The sequence below is a fragment of the Sminthopsis crassicaudata genome, chromosome 3, assembly GCF_048593235.1.
Source record: "Sminthopsis crassicaudata isolate SCR6 chromosome 3, ASM4859323v1, whole genome shotgun sequence".
Taxonomy (NCBI): Eukaryota; Metazoa; Chordata; class Mammalia; order Dasyuromorphia; family Dasyuridae; genus Sminthopsis; species Sminthopsis crassicaudata.
Window position 1 is genome coordinate 686,345 of NC_133619.1, and position 20,000 is coordinate 706,344.

The 20,000-nt window shown below is 63.6% G+C and overlaps 2 protein-coding genes across 7 annotated transcripts in view; one reads left to right on the plus strand and one right to left on the minus strand.

The window, feature by feature from the left end:
- The window catches only part of PIMREG (PICALM interacting mitotic regulator), a 2,569-nt gene extending 454 nt beyond the window's left edge, over window positions 1–2,115 (plus strand). The window contains exons 2-6 of one of the 6 annotated variants that reach the window (XM_074297715.1): window positions 223–549; window positions 635–888; window positions 997–1,110; window positions 1,383–1,435; window positions 1,719–2,115. In XM_074297715.1, the coding sequence (XP_074153816.1) occupies window positions 223–549; window positions 635–888; window positions 997–1,110; window positions 1,383–1,413 (726 nt within the window). In that variant the 3' untranslated portion in view covers window positions 1,414–1,435; window positions 1,719–2,115. The remainder of the gene's footprint in view (window positions 1–222; window positions 550–634; window positions 889–996; window positions 1,111–1,382; window positions 1,436–1,718) is intronic. The other 5 variants (XM_074297716.1, XM_074297710.1, XM_074297712.1 and 2 more) reach the window with 5 other exon arrangements.
- A 1,864-nt stretch (window positions 2,116–3,979) lies between these two features.
- Window positions 3,980–20,000, minus strand: part of PITPNM3 (PITPNM family member 3) — an 87,270-nt gene continuing 71,249 nt past the window's right edge. Inside the window, 11 exon segments of the mRNA XM_074297717.1 lie at window positions 3,980–7,458; window positions 7,531–7,659; window positions 8,238–8,421; window positions 10,944–11,093; window positions 11,373–11,521; window positions 12,273–12,389; window positions 14,203–14,319; window positions 18,166–18,314; window positions 18,986–19,086; window positions 19,088–19,181; window positions 19,994–20,000. The exon segment at window positions 19,994–20,000 is cut by the window's right edge and continues 164 nt beyond it. Coding sequence (XP_074153818.1) covers window positions 7,150–7,458; window positions 7,531–7,659; window positions 8,238–8,421; window positions 10,944–11,093; window positions 11,373–11,521; window positions 12,273–12,389; window positions 14,203–14,319; window positions 18,166–18,314; window positions 18,986–19,086; window positions 19,088–19,181; window positions 19,994–20,000 — 1,506 coding nt within the window. The 3' untranslated portion in view covers window positions 3,980–7,149.

The following is a 20,000-nucleotide window of genomic DNA, read 5'->3' on the forward strand; positions in this document are numbered from 1 at the left end:
TGAGGACCCCCACTGAGGAGCCGCCCTTCCCCCCTCCTCACTCCCCAGGCGGTAGGGAGGGTCCCGCCCCCTCCCCCCCACACAAAGGCCTCCTTGTCCGTCCTCCCTGGCGAGCTGGGGGCCCGTGGGGGTGGGACGCGGTCCCTGGAGACCCGTGTGTGTGTCGGGGCAGCAGAGGAGGCTGGGGGTGGGGTCAGCTTAGCCCGCCCCCCTTGCCCCCAGCAGGCTCCCGTTAAGGGCCCCCCCCTCACGGACCTGCCCTTCCTGCCCAGGGAGGTCCAGGCCGCGGCAGGGATGACGTCGGTGTGGCCGGGGGTGGCCCGAGGCCGCAGGAGCCACCGGATGCTGACCGAGGAGAAGGGGAGCCCGAGCCCGGGCCGGAGGAAGCCACGGTCCGGCTCGCTGCGCTCCCGCCTGAGCCGGCGCCTGCCCCTGGGAGTCCTCGACGTCAACTTTGGGGACGGGCCCTCCTGGGAGCCGCTGGAGAGCCCGGAGCGCGTGCGGGTGGCCGCGGGCTCTGCCCGCAGGGCCCTGGGATCCGTGGCTCAGGTACCCGGGAGGAGGCCCCCGGCCGGCCGGGAACCCTAACCCCGACCGCCTCCCGACTCTAACCTGAGCGCCTGTGCCACTGCAGAAAATCCAGAAGTCCTGCCAGGGAAGCGGGCTGCGGAGAGACCCGGGCCGCGCCCCCGCCGGGAGCCCGCACCCATCCAGCAGGAGGAGGAGTGCCCGGCGCCCCCTCGCCACCCCGCCCTGCCAGGGCTCGGGGCTGAGAAGGCTCTCCACGTGGATCACCAAGGACCCCCTCCGTCCTCTGCGCAGGCGCTCCCAGCGGGCAGCTGCCCTCCTCAGCCCCTATTCTTCCCCGGCTCCTCTCTGCCCCACCAGGCAAGCCCGGCCCTCCCTCCCCGGGCATGACTTTGGTGGGCGGGGGGTCTGGCCCCCAGGGCTTGGCTAGGCCCCCCCGACCAGCCGGTTCACGTTTGCTCTGTCCAGGGGCGGATGCCAGGAGGAGGAAGAGGAGGAGGAGATGGAGTCTGTGGCCGCGGGCATCGAGCAGCTGAAGCAGCTGTCTGAAGCCTTCGACGAGGCCATCGCCGCCGACGAGAGGTGAGGGGGGCTGGGAGCGGAGGAGGCCCCGAGCCCCCTGCCTGGCGGCACACCCCCTCCCCAGAAGCCCTTCCCTCGTCTACACACTGTCAGTGCCCTCGGCCAGGGCAGGAGTGCCGGGCACGGGGCCCCTCCCTGTCCCCAAGTACTCTGCCAGTGCTCCTCCACGTGCAGCCAGGGAGGATGGGGCCGGGTTGGGGTCCTGCCCCTCAGTCCCCCCGGGCATGGACGGTAACCAGGCCCCCTCCTCCCTCTCCCGTCTCTTGTCCTAGTGACTTGACTGTTGCTCTCGTTCAACCCTGAAGAGGGGACGTGGGCACGGCAGGTAAAGGCTCAGGGGCAGCTCCTGGCCAGTGCTGGGGGGAGGGTCTCGAAGGGCCCCAAGGGGCTGCATCTGACCCAGAAGCTGGAGCGGCCCCTGGCTGTGTCCCCCTCCCCTGACTAATTCAGCATGAGCAGCCCCTTCCCAGGGGGCTCGCAGCCCCGCGCTTCACCTCTCCATCCCCCTCCTCCCCTGCTGGGAGTCTCCTGCGGTCCGGCTCAGACGAGACTATCTGTGGGAAACAGAGGGGGGCCTGTGGCCTGAACACCCCTTGGGTCCCCCACAGGAAGCAAGCAGTAGCTCATTACCGCCTGCTCATGGCCTACAACCTGAGGGCCGTGCGCCAGTCGGAGCGGCGCCCCTGGGCGTCTGGACGGAGGCGCGTCAGGGGACTGGCAGGCCGTGTGACCCCCTGCGGCGCGGAGTGACCGGACGCCCACGGGGCGTCTCCAGCTTGGATGCTCACGGTTGGACTGAAGCTTCGGGGCACAGTCTGGGCGGCGTTACCGCCAGGCCGGGCGTGGGGGGTGCCCAGAACGCCATCATGTCTGCTCAGGAAGGCTTCCTTCCCACCCAGACTCCACCCGCTGACATGTCTGGCACACCTCATCCCTCATTTAGACCTTGGGTGTTAAAAACTGCCACTACGGTGCCCCTCCCCATAATAAATGCTGTTACTTCTGTCCTGCGGCGAGGTCTTTGGTCCATGGTGGGCACAAGGGGAGAGACTGAACCTGTCTGGCCCAGAGACAGTCCAGGAAGGCCCCCTACCTCCATGGGTGTGAGACAGAGTCCAGCCTTGGGCCTTTGTGAGCAGGACCAGGGTGTGTGAAAGCAGGGGAGCGCCCAGCCCTGGACGGTCTCGCTGGGGCCCGGCCTGGCCTGGCCCTGGGCCTTTGTGAGCAGGCCTGGGTGTGTAAAAGCAGGGGAACGCCCAGCCCTGGACGGCCTCGCTGGGGCCCGTCCTGGCCTGGCCCTGGGCCTTTGTGAGCAGGCCTGGGTGTGTAAAAGCAGGGGAACGCCCAGCCCTGGACGGCCTCGCTGGGGCCCGGCCCGGCCTGGCCCTGGGCCTTTGTGAGCAGGACCATGAAAGCAGGGGAGCACCGAGTCCAGCCTTGGGCCTTTGTGAGCAGGACCAGGGTGTGTGAAAGCAGGGGAGCGCCCAGCTCTGGACGGCCTCGCTGGGGCCCGGCCTGGCCTGGCCCTGGGCCTTTGTGAGCAGGACCAGGGTCTGTGAAAGTAGGGGAATGTCGAGTCCTGCCTTGGGCCTTTGTGAGCAGGACCAGGGTGTGTGAAAGCAGGGAAGCGCCCAGGCCTGGACGGCCTCGCTGGGGCCCGGCCCGGCCCTGGGCCTTTGTGAGCAGGACCAGGGTCTGTGAAAGCAGGGAAGCACCGAGTCCTGCCTTGGGCCTTTGTGAGCAGGCCCAGGTGTGTAAAAGCAGGGGAGCGCCCAGCCCTGGACGGTCTCGCTGGGGCCCGGCCTGGCCTGGCCCTGGGCCTTTGTGAGCAGGCCTGGGTGTGTAAAAGCAGGGGAACGCCCAGCCCTGGACGGCCTCGCTGGGGCCCGTCCTGGCCTGGCCCTGGGCCTTTGTGAGCAGGCCTGGGTGTGTAAAAGCAGGGGAACGCCCAGCCCTGGACGGCCTCGCTGGGGCCCGGCCCGGCCTGGCCCTGGGCCTTTGTGAGCAGGACCATGAAAGCAGGGGAGCACCGAGTCCAGCCTTGGGCCTTTGTGAGCAGGACCAGGGTGTGTGAAAGCAGGGGAGCGCCCAGCTCTGGACGGCCTCGCTGGGGCCCGGCCTGGCCTGGCCCTGGGCCTTTGTGAGCAGGACCAGGGTCTGTGAAAGTAGGGGAATGTCGAGTCCTGCCTTGGGCCTTTGTGAGCAGGACCAGGGTGTGTGAAAGCAGGGAAGCGCCCAGGCCTGGACGGCCTCGCTGGGGCCCGGCCCGGCCCTGGGCCTTTGTGAGCAGGACCAGGGTCTGTGAAAGCAGGGAAGCACCGAGTCCTGCCTTGGGCCTTTGTGAGCAGGCCCAGGTGTGTAAAAGCAGGGGAGCACCCAGCCCTGGACCGCCTCGCTGGGGCCCAGCCCGGCCCTGGGCCTTTGTGAGCAGGACCAGGGTGTGTGAAAGCAGGGGAGCGCCCAGGCCTGGACGGCCTCGCTGGGGCCCGGCCCAGCCCTGGGCCTTTGTGAGCAGGACCAGGGTGTGTGAAAGCAGGGGAGCACCGAGTCCAGCCTTGGGCCTTTGTGAGCAGGCCCAGGTGTGTAAAAGCAGGGGAGCACCCAGCCCTGGACCGCCTCGCTGGGGCCCAGCCCGGCCCTGGGCCTTTGTGAGCAGGACCAGGGTCTGTGAAAGCAGGGAAGCACCGAGTCCTGCCTTGGGCCTTTGTGAGCAGGGCCAGGGTCTGTGAAAGCAGGGGAGCGCCCAGGCCTGGACGGCCTCGCTGGGGCCCAGCCTGGCCCTGGGCCTTTGTGAGCAGGACTAGGATCTGTGAAAGCAGGGGAGTGCCCAGCCCAGTCCGAGGAACACCAACCCCATCCTTAAAGGCAAGGCAGGTTTTTATTTGTGACAGCACTGGACAGGCAGAGCCCGGCTCCGACAAAACGCAGACCCATGGCGCTGCTCGGACGCCTCATTCAGGATTGTACACGATGGGACCCGCTTTGTACAAAGAGGCAGAAGAAGTAACCTCAGTCACCACATAACCACGGACAATACTGGAAACGACACGGACTTAATGGAGACCATCACAAGAGCCGAGAAAAAGGACATCGTTCCAGAGACCCAGTTGAAGGGGGGTCCCTGGCGAGGGGCCCGACCACCCTCCTCTGTTCCCGTGTTCTCCCCAGAAGCAGGAGAAGAGTCTCTGTACCCTTCCTCTCACCCAACGGGACCTCCAGAAGTCCAGGTCTCAGAAAAAGGTCTGGGGAGGTCAAAGGACAGGGCCCACAGGATCTGAAGGGAAAAGGGGCCTCGGGGTTGGAGCTCCCCTCTCACCTAGGAGGGAGGATAAAGAAATGCAGGAAAGCAATTAATGCAGGCCTTGGGCAGCCCACCCAGAAGCCCTGGCCCTGGGGCATCTCTGGGCCTGAGGACAAGGGTCCCATCTCCTTCCGTGCAGCCCCCTAAGTCTCTCAGCCAAGTCTGTGCCCCTTGGGAGCAGCTTCCTGGGCTCTTGTTCCCCCAGCCCAGACCCACCACTGTGCTGGCTGACGGGGAGAGACAAACAAGAGCCTTCCCCTGGAGCGGAAGCACTGAGCGGACGGAGGGCAGCAGGAAAGCCAGAGAAAGCCCTGGCGCCCAGCTCACAAGCACAGGCAAACCCCAAGTGGGAGGCCGGGGGACGAGGGCTGCAGCGCTGGGCCGTGGGGGTGGGCGCTGGCCCCCCGGGGGTCACCAGGCTCAGCCCTCACCCTCTACATCTCTTCCAGCTTCACTGGAAGAGCGCAGCCTGACCAGTCCAATGCATGGGGAGCCATGTGGGCGTGGGCACACAACTGAGGGCTGAAGTGGGCATCTGGGCAAGGCCCCCTGCCACACAAGGGGTTGCCTGGGCAGCTTAGCACCCTCACTGAGCACTTCCAGAACCTGAGAGTCCTCGGCACCACGAATTCCTGCTCTAAGCCCAGCCTTGCTCAGAAAGGTAGGGTGGCAGACCCCCATAGGCCAGGCTGCTGGAGGGGAGCTGGGCGACCGCCGGCCAGTGGGCCTCTAAGGCCTCTCCCCGGCTCCCGTGGCACTGACTGACCCCCCAAAGAGAAGTAGAGGAGGGGCCTTGAGGAGGAGCCCTGATCTGGGGCCGCACCCACAAGGGAGGGCAAGGCCGCCACCCAGTGAACCCAGGGCCTTGTGCCTGCCAGAGCTTAGCTCCCCTGCTGAGCCACAGCTGGACAGAGACTGCGGCCTCTTCTCACCCCCCGGCCGGGGTCCCAGAGGCTGAGCCACAAGAGCCAGGGGTCCGGCTGGGGGTGACCTCCTGAAAAGAAGCGTGTCTGGTGGCCGGCTCCAAAGAGCCCGGCGGGGAGGGCATCCGCCCATGGGCAGCAGGAAGGTTGGTTGACTGGCTGACTGCCGCTCAACAGCTGAAGTCCGGGGCCAGAGGAGCTGGGCTGGAGCTGTGTGCTCCCCGGTGGGCAGAGGTAGACATGGGCAAGAGCCACGCTCACCAGACGGAGGCCAAAGGGGCGTCCCTACCCTCCGGGGTCACTTCCCTGGCAGGGAGGCAGGGCGCAGCTCCGGATCCCAAAGACCTAAGGAAACGGCCTGGACCCAGGCTAAGCAGACAGCTATAGTCGGGCATCAGCCAGGGGCCAAGGCCAGGAGTGGAGCTACGCGCAGATCGGCTCAGGGGCACGGTGTGGGAGGGTGGGCATGGACATGGGGGGGCATGGTGCGTGGGAGTAGGCATGGTACATGAGGGGGCACTGCTGGTACATGGGAGTGGGCATGGTACATGGGGACAGGCACGGTACATGAGGGGGCACAGTGTGTGGGGGCGGGCATGGTACATGAGGGGGCACGGTGCATGGGAGCAGGCACAGTACATGAGGGGGCACGGTGCATGGGAACGGGCAAGGATATGAGGGGGCACGGTACATTGGGGTGGGCATGGTACATGAGGGCATGGAGCAAGAAGTAACCCAGCTCACCTTCCAAAGGGAGCCTGGCCCGACACTGTCTACGAGCCCGGGCGCCCTCTGCCCTCGGCGGCCGTTTTCACCCCTCCCTCTGTCCTAAGCTTCCTCACTGACCACCAGCCCTGGGCGAGGATTCGGGAAAGGGGCAGGTCAGGAAGGGGGCATCGGGACTAGGGAACCGAAGGCCGTCTCCAAACTGTGAACTGGAGGGTCGGCCAGCAGAGGGGCAGGGCCGGGCTGGGATCCCGGAGATTCCTGGGTCCGATGCCCGCTTTACACTTGAGGGAATGGAGGCCCCTCGAGGGAAGGGCCTCGGCGTGCTCACTCTGGGACGGAGCCGGGGCTAGCCCTGTGGGATCAGGCTAGAGGAAGCCCACGGGACGTCGGGTGGGCCCCAGAGCTCGAGCGCCCGGAGAAGGACAGCACCGTCGGCGGCACAGGCTGCCGCCACCGTTCCGAGAAGGCCCCCTGCAGACAGCGCGGGGGCTCCGCAGCCTGAGACCCCGCCGAGGCAAGCCGAGGGCCGTCACCAGCGCCTCTCAGGCCCTCCCGGGGGGGGGGGGCGGCTGCAGCCCTGGAAACGCAGGCCCCACTGGGCATGGGAAACGGGAGGGCCCGGGCGGGGGCTCTCCCCGGCACCTCAGCACCCGGGCCGGGGCCCCCAGCCTCAGGCCTTTCCCAGGAAAAGACCCCAAACCTAGACGGACAACACACAGGCAGCACCCCAAAGTGGGTGAAGGAGGACAGCTCTTGGACCAAAACTGGCGCAGCCCGTCCCAGGCCGGCCCATCTCCAGCCCCGAAGCCGCCCGGGGCCTGGGGGGAGCCCCGGCCCTGGCCATCCCTTGTTCTGTCCCCAGGGCGGGGCTTCCCACCCTCACAAACGCACCTCGGGTGTCACAGGACACACTTGCGGGGCTTGGGGCACAGCTGCTCCGGGGGCATTTCTGGACAGACACAGGGAGGGGAACAAAGAAGAGCTCCTTGTGTTTGGGAGAAGGCAGACTGACCCCTGACCCAGCCCCTCCGCCTCTAGGCAGGCCTCCCGCTCCGGAAGGCGGCCCCAGACTGTGGCTCCCCAACTTTAGGGCACAGACTCAAATTTGGGGGGGGCTCCCCGGGCCCAGCCCCCCGGCGGGAGGTGCCGCTCATGGTCCTTGTCCGACTCCGGCTGGCTCTGGGCCCGCTCGGGCTTCGGGGTGGACACCGGCGGGTCGGGCTGCTGGACAGACATTGTCCGGCGCAGATGGTTCCTCTTCCTCAGGAACTCGGGCTGGGAGTGGAGGCCGAAGCTGCCTTTGCGCAAGATCACCCGCGAGTTGTTCTTCTTGGGCCGGGCCCGGTGGCTGGACTCCAGCAAGGCCAGGTGGGCCGCGTAGCCCTCACTGAGGAACTGGGGGGACGAGGGGAGGGTCAGAGAGGACCCTGGCTTAGCCGGCCGCCCCACCTCGGGCCCTCACCGTACCTGGCACTGGTGCTGGTACTTCTTGGCGGGACGGCCCACGATGAAGATCTGGGAGGGCGGCAGGCCCAGGGCGCTGTAGACCGAGATGTCCTTCATGGAGCCGTAGGCCGCACTGACCTTGATGAAACACTGAAAAGCAGGCAGGGCCCACGGGAGGGAGGCTGAGCCCAGGGGAGCCCGACAGGGCCCCCTGAGCAGCTGCAGTGCCCCCTCACCCCACCCGACCCAGCCGCTGCGGGGAGCTGCAGGCCGTGGTCAGCTTGTCTCTGGGCTTGCCTAGGTGATGCGGGTCTAGGACGGGAGACAGCAGCTGGACCGCCCCCACGGGGCACGGCTCTCCCGTCGGGGTCTGCCGAGCCTGTCGCCCGTGCTGGCATCCTGCCCCTCCTCGGGGACCCTCTGCAACCCCTAGCTTCTTTCAGAACTGGCTCTACTGCTGCCGCCTTCAGGAAGCCAGTGACAGGGCTGAGGGTGTTCTCCTGCCCAGCACTGGCCATCCCAGTCCTGCCCTGCCCTGGCCCTCCATGCTCTGCTCTGCCCACTCCTGCCCTGGCCCTCCATGCTCTGCTCTGCCCACTCCTGCCCTGGCCCTCCCCCATGCTCTGCTCTGCCCACTCCTGCCCTGGCCCTCCATGCTCTGCTCTGCCCACTCGTGCTGCCCATCCCAGTCCTGGCCTGTCCAGTCCCGCCCCCTGCCCCGCACTCACCTCCTGTACAAGGTTCCGCAGAAAGATGGCCTTCTGCCTCAGGGGGTCATGCACCAGTCCGTCGGAAAAGAAAATCATGCCCTGGGGGAAGTTGTGCTGGGCCAGCCAGGACACCACCCGCTGTTTCTGCAGGTCTGGCCGCCCTGTGATGTAGAGGATCAGATAGCCCAGGTCCTGCCAGTGCCTGCAGGGGGCAGGATATAAAACACCCCCCAAACCATCAGCGCGTCTCTGTACGACCGACAAAACCCACGAGACCACGTCCGGGTCTTAAAAGTGCGGACAACACAAGCGATGTGGGAGACGACCTGTAGAGACCAGCTCTAGATGAAGGTGGGGATTAAGTGAACGGCATCCCTCTCCCACAAAGAAAGAGTCAAAAACGTGGAGAAACAGTCAGTCCTTGTGGACAGGATGAACCAACAGCAAAGATCACCATGCTTGTTCCATTTACTAAACAGATCCCCATAAAACTACTAAAGAATTGCTTCTAGAGCCAGAAAAAAATGGCACGAAGTGTATCTGGGAGAATAAAACCTTAAGGATGTCTAGGGCATTCAAGGGGGGAAACGTGAAGGCCCCGAAGGAAATGCCTCAAACTGTATTACAAAGTGTTCATTATCAAAGCAACCTGGTGCTACCTAAGAAACGGAGGAAGCTCCGTGGTGGAGACGGGGGACCCGGGACACGCTAGGAAATGATCCCGAAGCTTCGGAGAGGAGAACTCCCTAGGGAACAACTACTGGGAAAACTGAAGGCAGCGGGGCAGAAATTAGGTAAAGACCAGCATCTTACACTGTATACCAAGATGAAGGCTGCAAGATTTCGACATAAAGGGGGAATGCCATAAGTGAACTGAGGCAACATGGAAGTTTTCCTGTCAGATCTATGGAGAAGGGGAGGATTTATGACCTAACAAGAAGTAGTTCATAGGATGTGATTGAAAATGGTTTTACACAAACAAAACCAAGGAAGCCAAAATTAGAAGAAAACTAGAAAACTCGAGGTGTGTGTGTGTGGGAGGGGGGATTCTAAGCAAGTTTTTTTCTGATAAAAGTATTTCTCCAATATATAGAGAACTGAGTCAAATTTATAGAAAAAACAAGAGAGCCATTTCCTAATAGATAATGGCCAAAGGATGTGAATAGTTATTAGAAGAAATTAAATTTTCTAAAAAGAAAAAATCTTCTAAATCACTAATAATCAGAGAAATGTAAATTGTAACTCTAGGTTTCCATATCATATCATCAGAATGGCTAAAATGACAGAAAAGAACAATGATATATGGCGGGGGAGATGTGGGAAAGGGGACACTAATGCACTGCCGGCGGAATCGTGAGCTGGTCCAGCGTTTTGGAGAACAATTTGGAACTACTCCCAAAGGGCTATAAAACAGTGACCCCGCAAAACCGCTGCCATTGGAACCCGCGGGCAGCTAGCCACCTGACCTGACCACCTAAATGAGATCAAAGAACAGGGGAAAGGACTTTTGTACGGAAATATTGATAGCAGCTCTGAGTGGCGAAGGGCAAGCCCATCCGTTGAGGAATGGCGGAACAAGTTACGGTGCAGAATCGGCACGCATTCTACTGAGCTGTAAGAAAGGACAGGCAGGGTGTTTTCAGGAAAATCAGACGAGTCTGACGTGGAGGGAAGAAGTGAAATTAGCAGGACCAGGAGCACACTTCATACTGTAGCAGCGACACCGTAACAAAGATCAACTCGGAAAGACTTCGCTATTCCAACTGATACAGTGATCCAAGACAAAAGCAAAGGACCCATGAGGGAAAATGCTATCCGTCCCCGGAGAAGATCTGGTGGACTCAGAGGGCCGATGGAGGCATTTGTTTTCTTTTCATTTTTCTTTGTTTTTGTTTTCACAGCACAGTTAATGTGAAAACTTGGGTGGCGAGTATTGTATTTCTAGCTTTCTCAATGGATAGAGGGAAGGGAATTTGGAATGGAAATTTAAAATGAAAAAACTTCCCCCCAAATTAGCCTGCCTCCTCGCTTTTCTGGACTCCGTACACATGCTATCTCCTTCCTCCTCACTCCACATGCACAAGTCTTCTTCTGCCCAGCGCCCTGGCCTCCAAGCACGAACCTCCATCTCTTAGCTCCAGGCTGGGCAGGCATTCTCCCTGGCCCGAAATCTCCCTTCTCAGCTCTGTTCACTGACCTCCCAGTCTTCATTTAAGTCCCAACTAAAATCTCGCCCGTCGCAGGAAGACTTTCCCAGCCACCTCAATGATAATGCCGTCCCCCACTAATTATGTCATTTCTAGCTTGACTTCATTTGTACATTTAGTTACATGTTGTCTCCCCCATTAGATGATAAGCTCCTCCAGGGAAGAACTGGGTTTTTGCCTTTCTTTAAATCCCCATTGCTTAGCACTTAGTAGGTGCTTAATAAATGCTTGTTGACTGACTGACTGACGGGGAGCATGGTGTGAAAAGCTCTTTCTCATTTATTATCCTCACAGTATCCCAGGCAGCCAAGACTTGTTCCCCCATTGAACAAATAAGCAAACTGAGGCCAGAGGGTGAAGGCCATAAGCAGTATTGGAAGCCATGGCCCCAGATTCCCAGACAGGCTAAACAAGAGGAGCCTGGGAAGGCAGAAACCAGTTTTAGTGCAGGCGGGTCTTTGCCCAAACATCCCCCCCCAGAGCCTGTGATGTGGGGGCTGGGGGGTGACTTCCTCACCGGACAACATCCACAGCTCCTGCCCTGACCTTGGGGTCGCTGCCCATGATGGAGACGCTGGCCGCGAAAGAACCGTCGATGCTGAACACGACACACTCCATGCCCCGGGGGAGGACCGTCAAGTAGCTCATCGCCGTGGTCTGGTCCCCTCTGAAAGACACAAGGGGGTCTCCAGAACCCTTTCCCCTTTCCCAAAGGGCTGCGCTGGGGGAGATCTCATAGGCCCCTCCTTTCCCTTCTGCCTACCATCAGAGCCTTGGGATGGCTGGGCTCTGCCAGGATCATCCCACCCAGGACTTTCTGGAGAAAGGGGGAAAAGTCAGCTTCTCCTACGCTCCTGGGGGGTTGGGATGAACGTGCCGAGTCCCAGGAAACGGGACGGGACGGCCGGGCCGTGGAAGGAAGCCCACGGGAAGCGAGCCGCCTTACCTGACCACCATCTTGATGGGATAGACCCCGACCCCCAGCCGCTTGGGCTTGGGCACGCCGTAAGTGACGCGTCCACTGCTGTTGGTGATCTCTGTGTCCAAGTAGTGCCAGCGGCCCGAGGACGGCTCCGCCATAACGAAAATGTCCACCTGCAGGGGCACAGGAGCGCCAGCTGAGCCTCCCCCCAGGGACCCGGCACCCAGGCTTTGTCCCAGGCTCAGGGAAGACGGACTGGCTTACGTTACCCCCTGGAGGCGAGAGGGGCCCAGGGAGTGGGTGGCTGTGCCCGGGCCCGGGAAGCCTGAAGAGGCAGGAGCTCCTGACAGCCAGAGAGGCTTTTGGCACTGAAAACAAAGGCCTGTGGGTCTGGCCTCTGCTCTGCAGCTCAACTGATAGACTGCTGGGGCAGACAGCAGAGACAACCTAGCGTGGGAAGTCCCACGCCCTGAGTTCCCATCCCATACCTTCTTGCTCCCCATGTGACCTCGAGCCAGTTTCCTTGGGTCTCCGTTTCCTGCTTTGGGAGATGGGAAAGTTGGATTCAACAGGGCCTGGCATCCCCACACAGGGCAGGGGGAGGGCTCCGGGGCCCCATGACTTCCCAGAGCTCCCAGAGGCCAGGCGGAACTATCAAACTGAGACAAACCCCTTGGAAAAGATCACCCGTCATTGTGCAAATGGGGAAAGATGCCTTCCTGCACTCCTTTGAAGAAGTCTGGGTTTGCGGGGGCAGAATATTGCACACGATGTCGGGCTTTTCGATGTTCTGACTGATTTGGGGGGAGCAAAAGAGCGAGGCCCCACAGAGCCGTACCCAGGGCTTCCTTCTGCCCTCATCCAAGCTCTCTGGGCAGCACAATCTGGGTCCCGGGAGGCCGAGAAGCGCCCGGAACTTTCTACCTTTTCTCCCGTGAGGGCCACCATGTCAAGGGGTCCGTACATGAAGCGTCCCACTAGGACCTGCGGGCCATCTTCTGCGGCAATCACATCATTGGCACGGTGATTAGCGGTCACATTCTGGAAGGACGAGGAGATTGGCTCAGCCTGTCCACGTACAGTGTGAACAGCTTTACGCCCAGGCTGTGGAACTAAGGAGGGGGCAAAGCCAAGTTTTGCCGTGGAAGTTTCCGTCAGAAGACGGCTCTGGGGCCTTCTAGGCTGGCCCGAGGCCTGTTCGCTTCATTCCCTTCGAGGAACTCACACCGCCCCCCCTCCGCCCCGATACTTTCTGGTTCTGGAATGGTCATATTCACATCACTGCTATTGAAAAGGGGGTGTCGGGCAACTTCCCCGGGGCTCCCCCGTTGTCCATCCCTTCGGCTTCCCAAACCGAACCCCCTTCTCTCCCCACAGCCTCCTCCCCCCAGACTGTAAGTTCTTGAGGACAGGGCACACCTTTGTGTGCCCGCTTAGTGACCGTACTTAGCCCAGTGTTTAGTAAATGTTGGCTCAGTTGTTCCCCCGTCCCGTCAGAGGCACTAACGTGTGTTTGCATGAGCTAACCACAAGGACCCCTTCGGCACCCAGCCTTCCCCGGCATCGGGCACCCTTGGTCCAAATGCCCACACAGAAGTGCCCACGAGGACTCTTTCCTTCAGGCTGCCCCCAAGCTCTCTCCTGATCCAGCTTAGGGGAGGAGCCTGACAGTCCCCTTGGCCCATTCGGGAGGGGCAGGTCTCAGGGGCACCCATTCCTGTGACTCCACAGTCCTCAAGGTCCCCCCGAGGAGGGGAAATGGAGACCCCCCCATGGGCTCTCAGAAGCAGCTGATCAGCCCTCGGGGAGGGTCTGAGTAGCTGTGCAGGGGGCATCTCGGTGCACCACTGCCCAGGTGTATCTGGGGCTGCAGGGGCAGCTGGCTCGGGAGACATGGACATTCACCATCCGAGGGGTCACCAGCAAGGCAAAAAGAGCCCCCTCCCCAGGGCTGCCTGGCCGAGACCCGCTCCCCAACGTGGGCCAGCCTGGGAGGTCCCTCGGGGCGGGGCTGCGTCTGCCGCTCCCCCTCCTGTGGCTGGGGTGGGGGTGAGGAGTCACAGGAGACATCCAGGAGGACCATCCTTGTGTCCTCGAGGAGCCGGGGAACCTGGGGCTCACTCTCACTCTCAGTGGGAAGATCCCGAGGGGGACACCAACTATTCCTGAACATCCTGCTTTCCGGCCTGGAGCAGCCCCTGATATCCCCAAGCCCAGATTCCCCCTGCCCATCCCGAGGCTGGCACAGGGGAGGCCAGGACGGGGAGGCTGGGACAGGGGAGGCTGGGACAGGGGAGGCCGGGACAGGGCAGGCCGGGACAGGGGAGGCCAGGACGGGGCAGGCCAGGACAGGGGAGGCCAGGATGGGGAGGCCGGGACAGGGCAGGCCAGGCCAGGGGAGGCCAGGACGGGGGAGGCCGGGACGGGGAGGCTGGGAGGGGGAGGCCGGGACAGGGCAGGCCGGGACAGGGGAGGCCGGGACGGGGGAGGCCGGGACGGGGGAGGCCGGGACGGGGAGGCTGGGACAGGGGAGGCCGGGACAGGGCAGGCCGGGACAGGGGAGGCCGGGACAGGGGAGGCTGGGACAGGGCAGGCCGGGACAGGGCAGGCCGGGACAGGGGAGGCCGGGACGGGGCAGGCCAGGACAGGGGAGGCCAGGATGGGGAGGCCGGGACAGGGCAGGCCAGGCCAGGGGAGGCCAGGACGGGGGAGGCCAGGACGGGGAGGCTGGGAGGGGGAGGCCGGGACAGGGCAGGCCAGGCCAGGGGAGGCCAGGCCAGGGGAGGCCAGGCCAGGGGAGGCCGGGACAGGGGAGGCCAGGGGCGGCCTCCCAGGGGCTCTGAGCCTCACCTACCCTCAGCTTGACCTGGGTCCGCTTGCGAAGCCATTTTTCTCTGGGGTTGGATGGGCTCAGAGTGGAAGGGTCCAGGCCGTGGCTCTCCTTTACAGCCCCGCTGTCGTAGCGCATGACCTACAGCGACACAGCAGAGACACGCCCCATCAGGGCCGCTTCCCTCGGTCCTCCCAGCCTCCCCAGGGGCAGAGAGAGGAGGCACAGTGGGAGAGCTTTGCCATCTACGTTATCTTAGAACCAAGCAATGAGCGCCCCTGGGGGCGAGAATCACAGACGGTGGGGGGGGGGGCTCAGGGGAAAGGGGGTGACGCCACGTGGTCAGGACCCAACTGGCCAAAACAGGCACTTAGTGAGCCACTACTGTGTGCCGGCCGCGGGATGGGGGAGAGGACGGACACTCCCCAGGGTTGTGATGGTTGGGGAGAGCCAAGGGCGCACACACAGAGCTACAGAGTAAAGAAAAGGAATACAATGGAGGCAGAAATGGGATGGGGGGGCAAAAGGGAGCCGGGAAGTGCGATAGCGGAGGAAGGTGGGAGTCAGCGCAGTCTCAGGCAGAAAGAAGCCCCCAGAGGGCCTGCCCCGGGGCTCTTCTGGCACCGCTGTACTCCGACTGGGATCTTCCCAAAGTACAAGTCACCTCCTTACTCAGTCACTTGCTGTGGCTCCCCACTGCTTCTAGGATCATATGTCCTCTGTTTGTCTACATAACTGGACTTCCTCTCCCACCCCACCCTCAGTGACCCAGCCACACTGGGCCCCTCCCCCACTTCCCGACTCCTCAGGCTGGCCCCCAAGCTTGGAATTCCCATCTGTCCCCTGACTTCTCCCAGAACCCTTTGCCAGCTCCCCCTCCCAATGCTCACCCCCCAGCATCCACCGTTTTCCAGCTACAGCTAGCTGTACGGTCACCCGCTGGGTGCCCCCAAACATTCGCCTGAGCCAGAATCATCCCTTTTTCCATCCTCCCAACTCGGCCCAGACCAGGAGCCGCCCGTGGCCCCGGCTGGGATGGCAGCCCCGGCTCCAGGACGCCAGAACATCCCGCGGGGCTGAGGGGCACAGGGCGGGGGCAGTGCCCGCCAAGCTCTCCGGCGCCCTGGGTTCACTGGATCCCCTCGAGAGCCCTGGCAGCCGGGTCCTCAGCCCCGCCCCCCCGACCTGATGAGCAGACGGAGTGAGAGGGGGGCTGCTCAGCTCCCAGCTCTGGGTGCCTCGGGCAGGGCTTCCTGGGCCGAGTCCCCTCCGCTGGGGGTCCCAGAACCTCTGCCAGGCCCCCGGAATCGGGGGAAGCGCAGGGTGAGGGGTGCCAGCAAAGGGGCGTCTGCCTCTCTTCTCTGCAGAGGCGGGGGGGGCACACTGTCTCCAGGAGGTCCCAGGGAGCCCTCCTCTCCACGGGCTCGCGAAGGCACTCGGCCCCTCGGGCACTCGGTGAAGGGAAGAAAACGCTCTCGTGCGCAATCCCCCTATCTGGGAGTTCCCACGTGCACCAAGCCAGGGGCTTCGGGGCTCCCTCCGCCAACGGGCGTCCGGGACCTGCCGTCTCCGAGGACGCAGCCCCCGGCTCCCGCCCCTGTCATCCTCGAGGGGACGGAGCCGCCGGAGCAAAGGGGCAGAGGAGCCCGGCCCATGGAGGAGCGCCGCCGGCTCATTCTGGGCTGTGCCGGGGAGGGAGGGGGCTGGAAACGACCCCCACCCCACTGCTTCTCCCACTGCCAAGGCCGAGGGGATGATGGCAAGAGCTCGCCAGCCTCATGGCTAGCCTCAAGGGCAGTCTGAGGTGTCTGAGCGCGCAGAGGGAAAGGCCAGGCCCTCCGGGTGGGCCCACAGCCTCCGAGGCTCAGTTTGTGGTGGGGAAGGGTCTCACAGCCCCAGTGATGGGGCAGGGTCTCTCACAGCCCCCAGTGATGGGGCAGGGTCTCTCACAGCCCCCAGTGATGGGGCAGGGTCTCTCACAAAGTGTACAGTAGCAAGAGTAGAACCAAACCCACAGGGTCTGGCCATTTTTACATAAAAAGGAGAAACTCCAATTGCTTGATGGGGGTGGGAGGAAGAGAGGGGGAGGGGCCTCCTTCCGGAATTCTCTGTGCTCCAGCGATCCTGAGGCCGGCTGGGAGGTCCTCGTTCTGGGCGCCCTTTCTGAGGGAGGGGCTGGCGGGGGCTGAGCCGGGCAGCCCCGTCCCCAAGCTCCTGCCCGTGGAAATGGCCGGCCCGGCAGAAGCCCCACACCGGGCGCTCTCCGTCGCGGCCGACGCCCACCGCACTTCCTGCCAACGAGCCCTTTGCGCCACGTGATCCCGTCAGCAGCTCTGCGGTGCCGAGGACGCCGGCCCTCCCGCCTGCTTCCTCCTCCGGCCGCTGGGAGCGGTCACGCCGCGCCACACGCCGTCGGTCCTGGGCCTCCTCTGTCCGGAGGAGCTCCCCCGGTCCCGCCACATCCCACCCAAAGGCCTCTGGGTGGCTCTGCAAGGTCTGAGTCTAACTGCCACAAATGATTCCTGTGATCTTGGCCAAGTGGCCCTGTTTGCCTCAGTTTCCTCATCTGCAAACTGGGGATGATGACAGCACCTCCCTCCCAGGAGGAGGTGGTGGGAGGATCCAGTGAGAAGCAGGGGCTGTAGAAAATGGAGCAATCCTCATCGAGCGCTCCTTAAATAGCAAAGACAGAAAGCCGCGACTTCGCCCGCCCCGAGAGCCGGCGGGGAAGACCCCGGGAGGCAGGAGGACTTCAGCGGTCCCTGCCGAGGAAGGGAAACTTCCTCCGTTTCCTCGTCTGTTAAGGAAGGGGCCGTCCTGCTCCAATCGCTTTCCTCGTCATGCCCGATTCTTCGAGAGCAGCCCCCTGAGGGACCCGAGGACCCAGCAGCAGGGACGCCCCCCACAGGGGGCCCGGCCCTCAAAGCAGGGGGCTCGGCCCGGAGACTGGGCCTCCCTGCCCAAGGTGCAAAGACCCGGATGAGAATCCTTTTCCGGCCCAGAGAAGGGAGCTAGGAAGCCCCTCCTTGTCCAGGCGGCGCACAGACCGCCGAGGCTGAGGAGAAAGGAGGCCCCGAGAGACGAGCTCCTGGCCCTGGGGCGAGGAGGAGGCCGGAGGCCCTCTGCCCGGCCTGGCTGGCTCCAGGGCTGCACTCGGAGTGCCCCCAAAAGTCGGCTGGTGATAGACAGGACAGAGGGACACAGGGAGCACTCCTCCTGGCCAGGACGGACAGAGGGACATAGAGAGCGCCTGTCCCAGCCAGGACAGAAGGACATGGGGGAGCACTCCTCCTGGCCAGGACAGAGGGACACACAGAGCACTCCTCTTGGCCAGGACATTACGTATAGAGAGAGCACCTCTCCCAGCTAGGATAGAAAGACACACATAGGGAGCACCTCCTGGCCTGGACAGACAGACGGACACAAGGAGCACTCCTCCTGGCCAGGACAGACAGAGGGGACACAGGGAGCGCCTGTCCCAGCCAGGACAGAAGGACATGGGGAGCACTCCTCCTGGCCAGGACAGAGGGACACACAGAGCACTCCTCTTGGCTAGGACAGAGAGACACAGGGAGCACTCCTCCTGGCCAGGACGGACAGAGGGACATAGAGAGCGCCTGTCCCAGCCAGGACAGAAGGACATGGGGAGCACTCCTCCTGGCCAGGACAGAGGGACACACAGAGCACTCCTCTTGGCCAGGACATTACGTATAGAGAGAGCACCTCTCCCAGCTAGGATAGAAAGACACACATAGGGAGCACCTCCTGGCCTGGACAGACAGACGGACACAAGGAGCACTCCTCCTGGCCAGGACAGACAGAGGGACACAGGGAGCGCCTGTCCCAGCCAGAAGGACACAGGGAGCACTCCTCCTGGCCTGGACAGACAGACGGACACAAGGAGCACTCCTCCTGGCCAGCAAGCTCCAGGATGAGCCAAAGGGTGGCCAAGGCTGGGCAGCCCTGGAAGCAGCTGGCGGCCAGTACCTGTCTCAAGATGAAGGCCACCACGTCCGTGGACTCCCAGTAGCTGGCGTGGAAGAGATGGGGGAGGGCCACGGTGGGGAAGGCCGTGAGCACGTCGGGGCAGTAGAGCTCGTAGTCCAGCCGCTTGGTTCCCCACCACTTGGAGACAACTGCAGGAACAGAAGAGCGGCGTCTACACCGGCAGGGGACGCTGCCCGGGGCCCTGTGTGCCCCGTGGGCTGCCTGCTGCCCCGGCCAGGAACGCCGCCAAAGGCCACACGAGCAGCTCCCGCTCTGGCTTGGGGCATTTGAGCGGGCAAAGGAGAGGATATTCACGGGGTGTTTGAGCGGGCAAACGGGGGGGGCAGGATTCTGAGGGCTCAAGCCGCCCCTCACGTCTGCTGTTACTGCTATGGGCAGCTTCCTGTGGGTGTGCACACAGGGGGAGCCCCACAAAGTCCCAGGGCCTAGGAGAACTGAGGCACAACCCCGGGGAGGACCGCCTCCCCCCATACCCATCACTGCTGGGAAGCCCATGCCCACTGCCCTCCCTCTGCCGGGGGCTCCCAGCTCAGATGGGGGGGGAAGCTTTCCCAGGCCTGGGCACCGGGCTGCGCCTCGAGCCTGGCTGCCCCTGCAGCTGTCCGGCCAGGACCGGCCCAGCCAGCCGAGTGGCCGGGGCCCAGCTACCCCTGGGCCGACCTGAGGGTGCCGGCCTTTCGACTGCTCAGGGTCAGAGTCCCGGCTCCTCCTCCGCCTTGGGCAGCCAGGCGGGCAGAGGGCCGGGCCGGGGGCTCCTCGGGGGGACCACCCGGGGCCCGGCCTGGGGCTGAGCACTCACTGTGCGCCATGCTGGCTGAAGGCAGGCTCTCGCTGGACCCCGAGCTCTCACTGTTGGAGCTGCCCTCGCTGAGCCTCCTGCCCGACTTCTGACCCCGAGGGGGGCGGGAGCACCAGGGCTGGGGCATCTGGGGACGAGGGGCCGTCGGCCGGGCCGCTCTCCAGGAACAGGGCACTGTGGGCCTGCAGAGTGTCCTCTGGACAGGAAAGGAGAGCCGGTGAGGGGCCGCCCTGCCCTCCCGGAGGCCGCCAGGAGTCAGGGATCCCACCCGCCCCGACGGCACTCGGCCCCCGGTCCCACTGAAGGGTCCTGGGGACGGAGCCGACTCGGTTCCAGCAGCGTCTGGCAAGCCCCTACTGTGCGCCAGGCGCTGGGGACACAGAGCCCCACGAGACAGCCCTTGCCCTCGTGGCTGCCCTTCTACAGAGGAGGAACGCGCCCACGTGAGTAGAACGAGGCAGTGAGGAGGGCTCGCCAGCCCGGGCAAGGAGGGCGGGGGTAATGGCGGAAAAGCCTCCACCGGGCCTGAGGGCCAACGAGGCACCTTGAGAGAGCAAGCACAGAGAGACGGGAGCCCCCCGCCCGGGCACAGGCTAAAAGGAAGTTAATGAGCCTCCCGTTTCTGGAAGCATTCAAGCAAAGGCCCACTGTCTGCCAAACACAGACTGAGCAGCTGCTCTCAGAGATGTCGTGGACCTCTACATGGCAGCAAAACGGAGCTGCGTGTTGGACACGGGCCTGGGGGTCGGGCCTCGGGCCCCTCCTATGGGATTGTCCCCCTCTCCCCATTCTTTCTTGGGCCCCCAGCCCCATGAGTGTCTCCAGCCGAGCTGGCCGTGGCCAGGCGGGGACGGCCGCCCCTGCTGGCAAAATGGAGATGGTCCTGGGGAGCCAGGGTCCGTCCACTCTGCTCACGCCAGCTAAAACCTGGGACGGTAGGCCCCCGACCACCTGGTCCGGCCCTGCTCAAGGCCGCTCTGGCCCCAGAGGCATGGAGGGAGCTGGTACCGAGGAG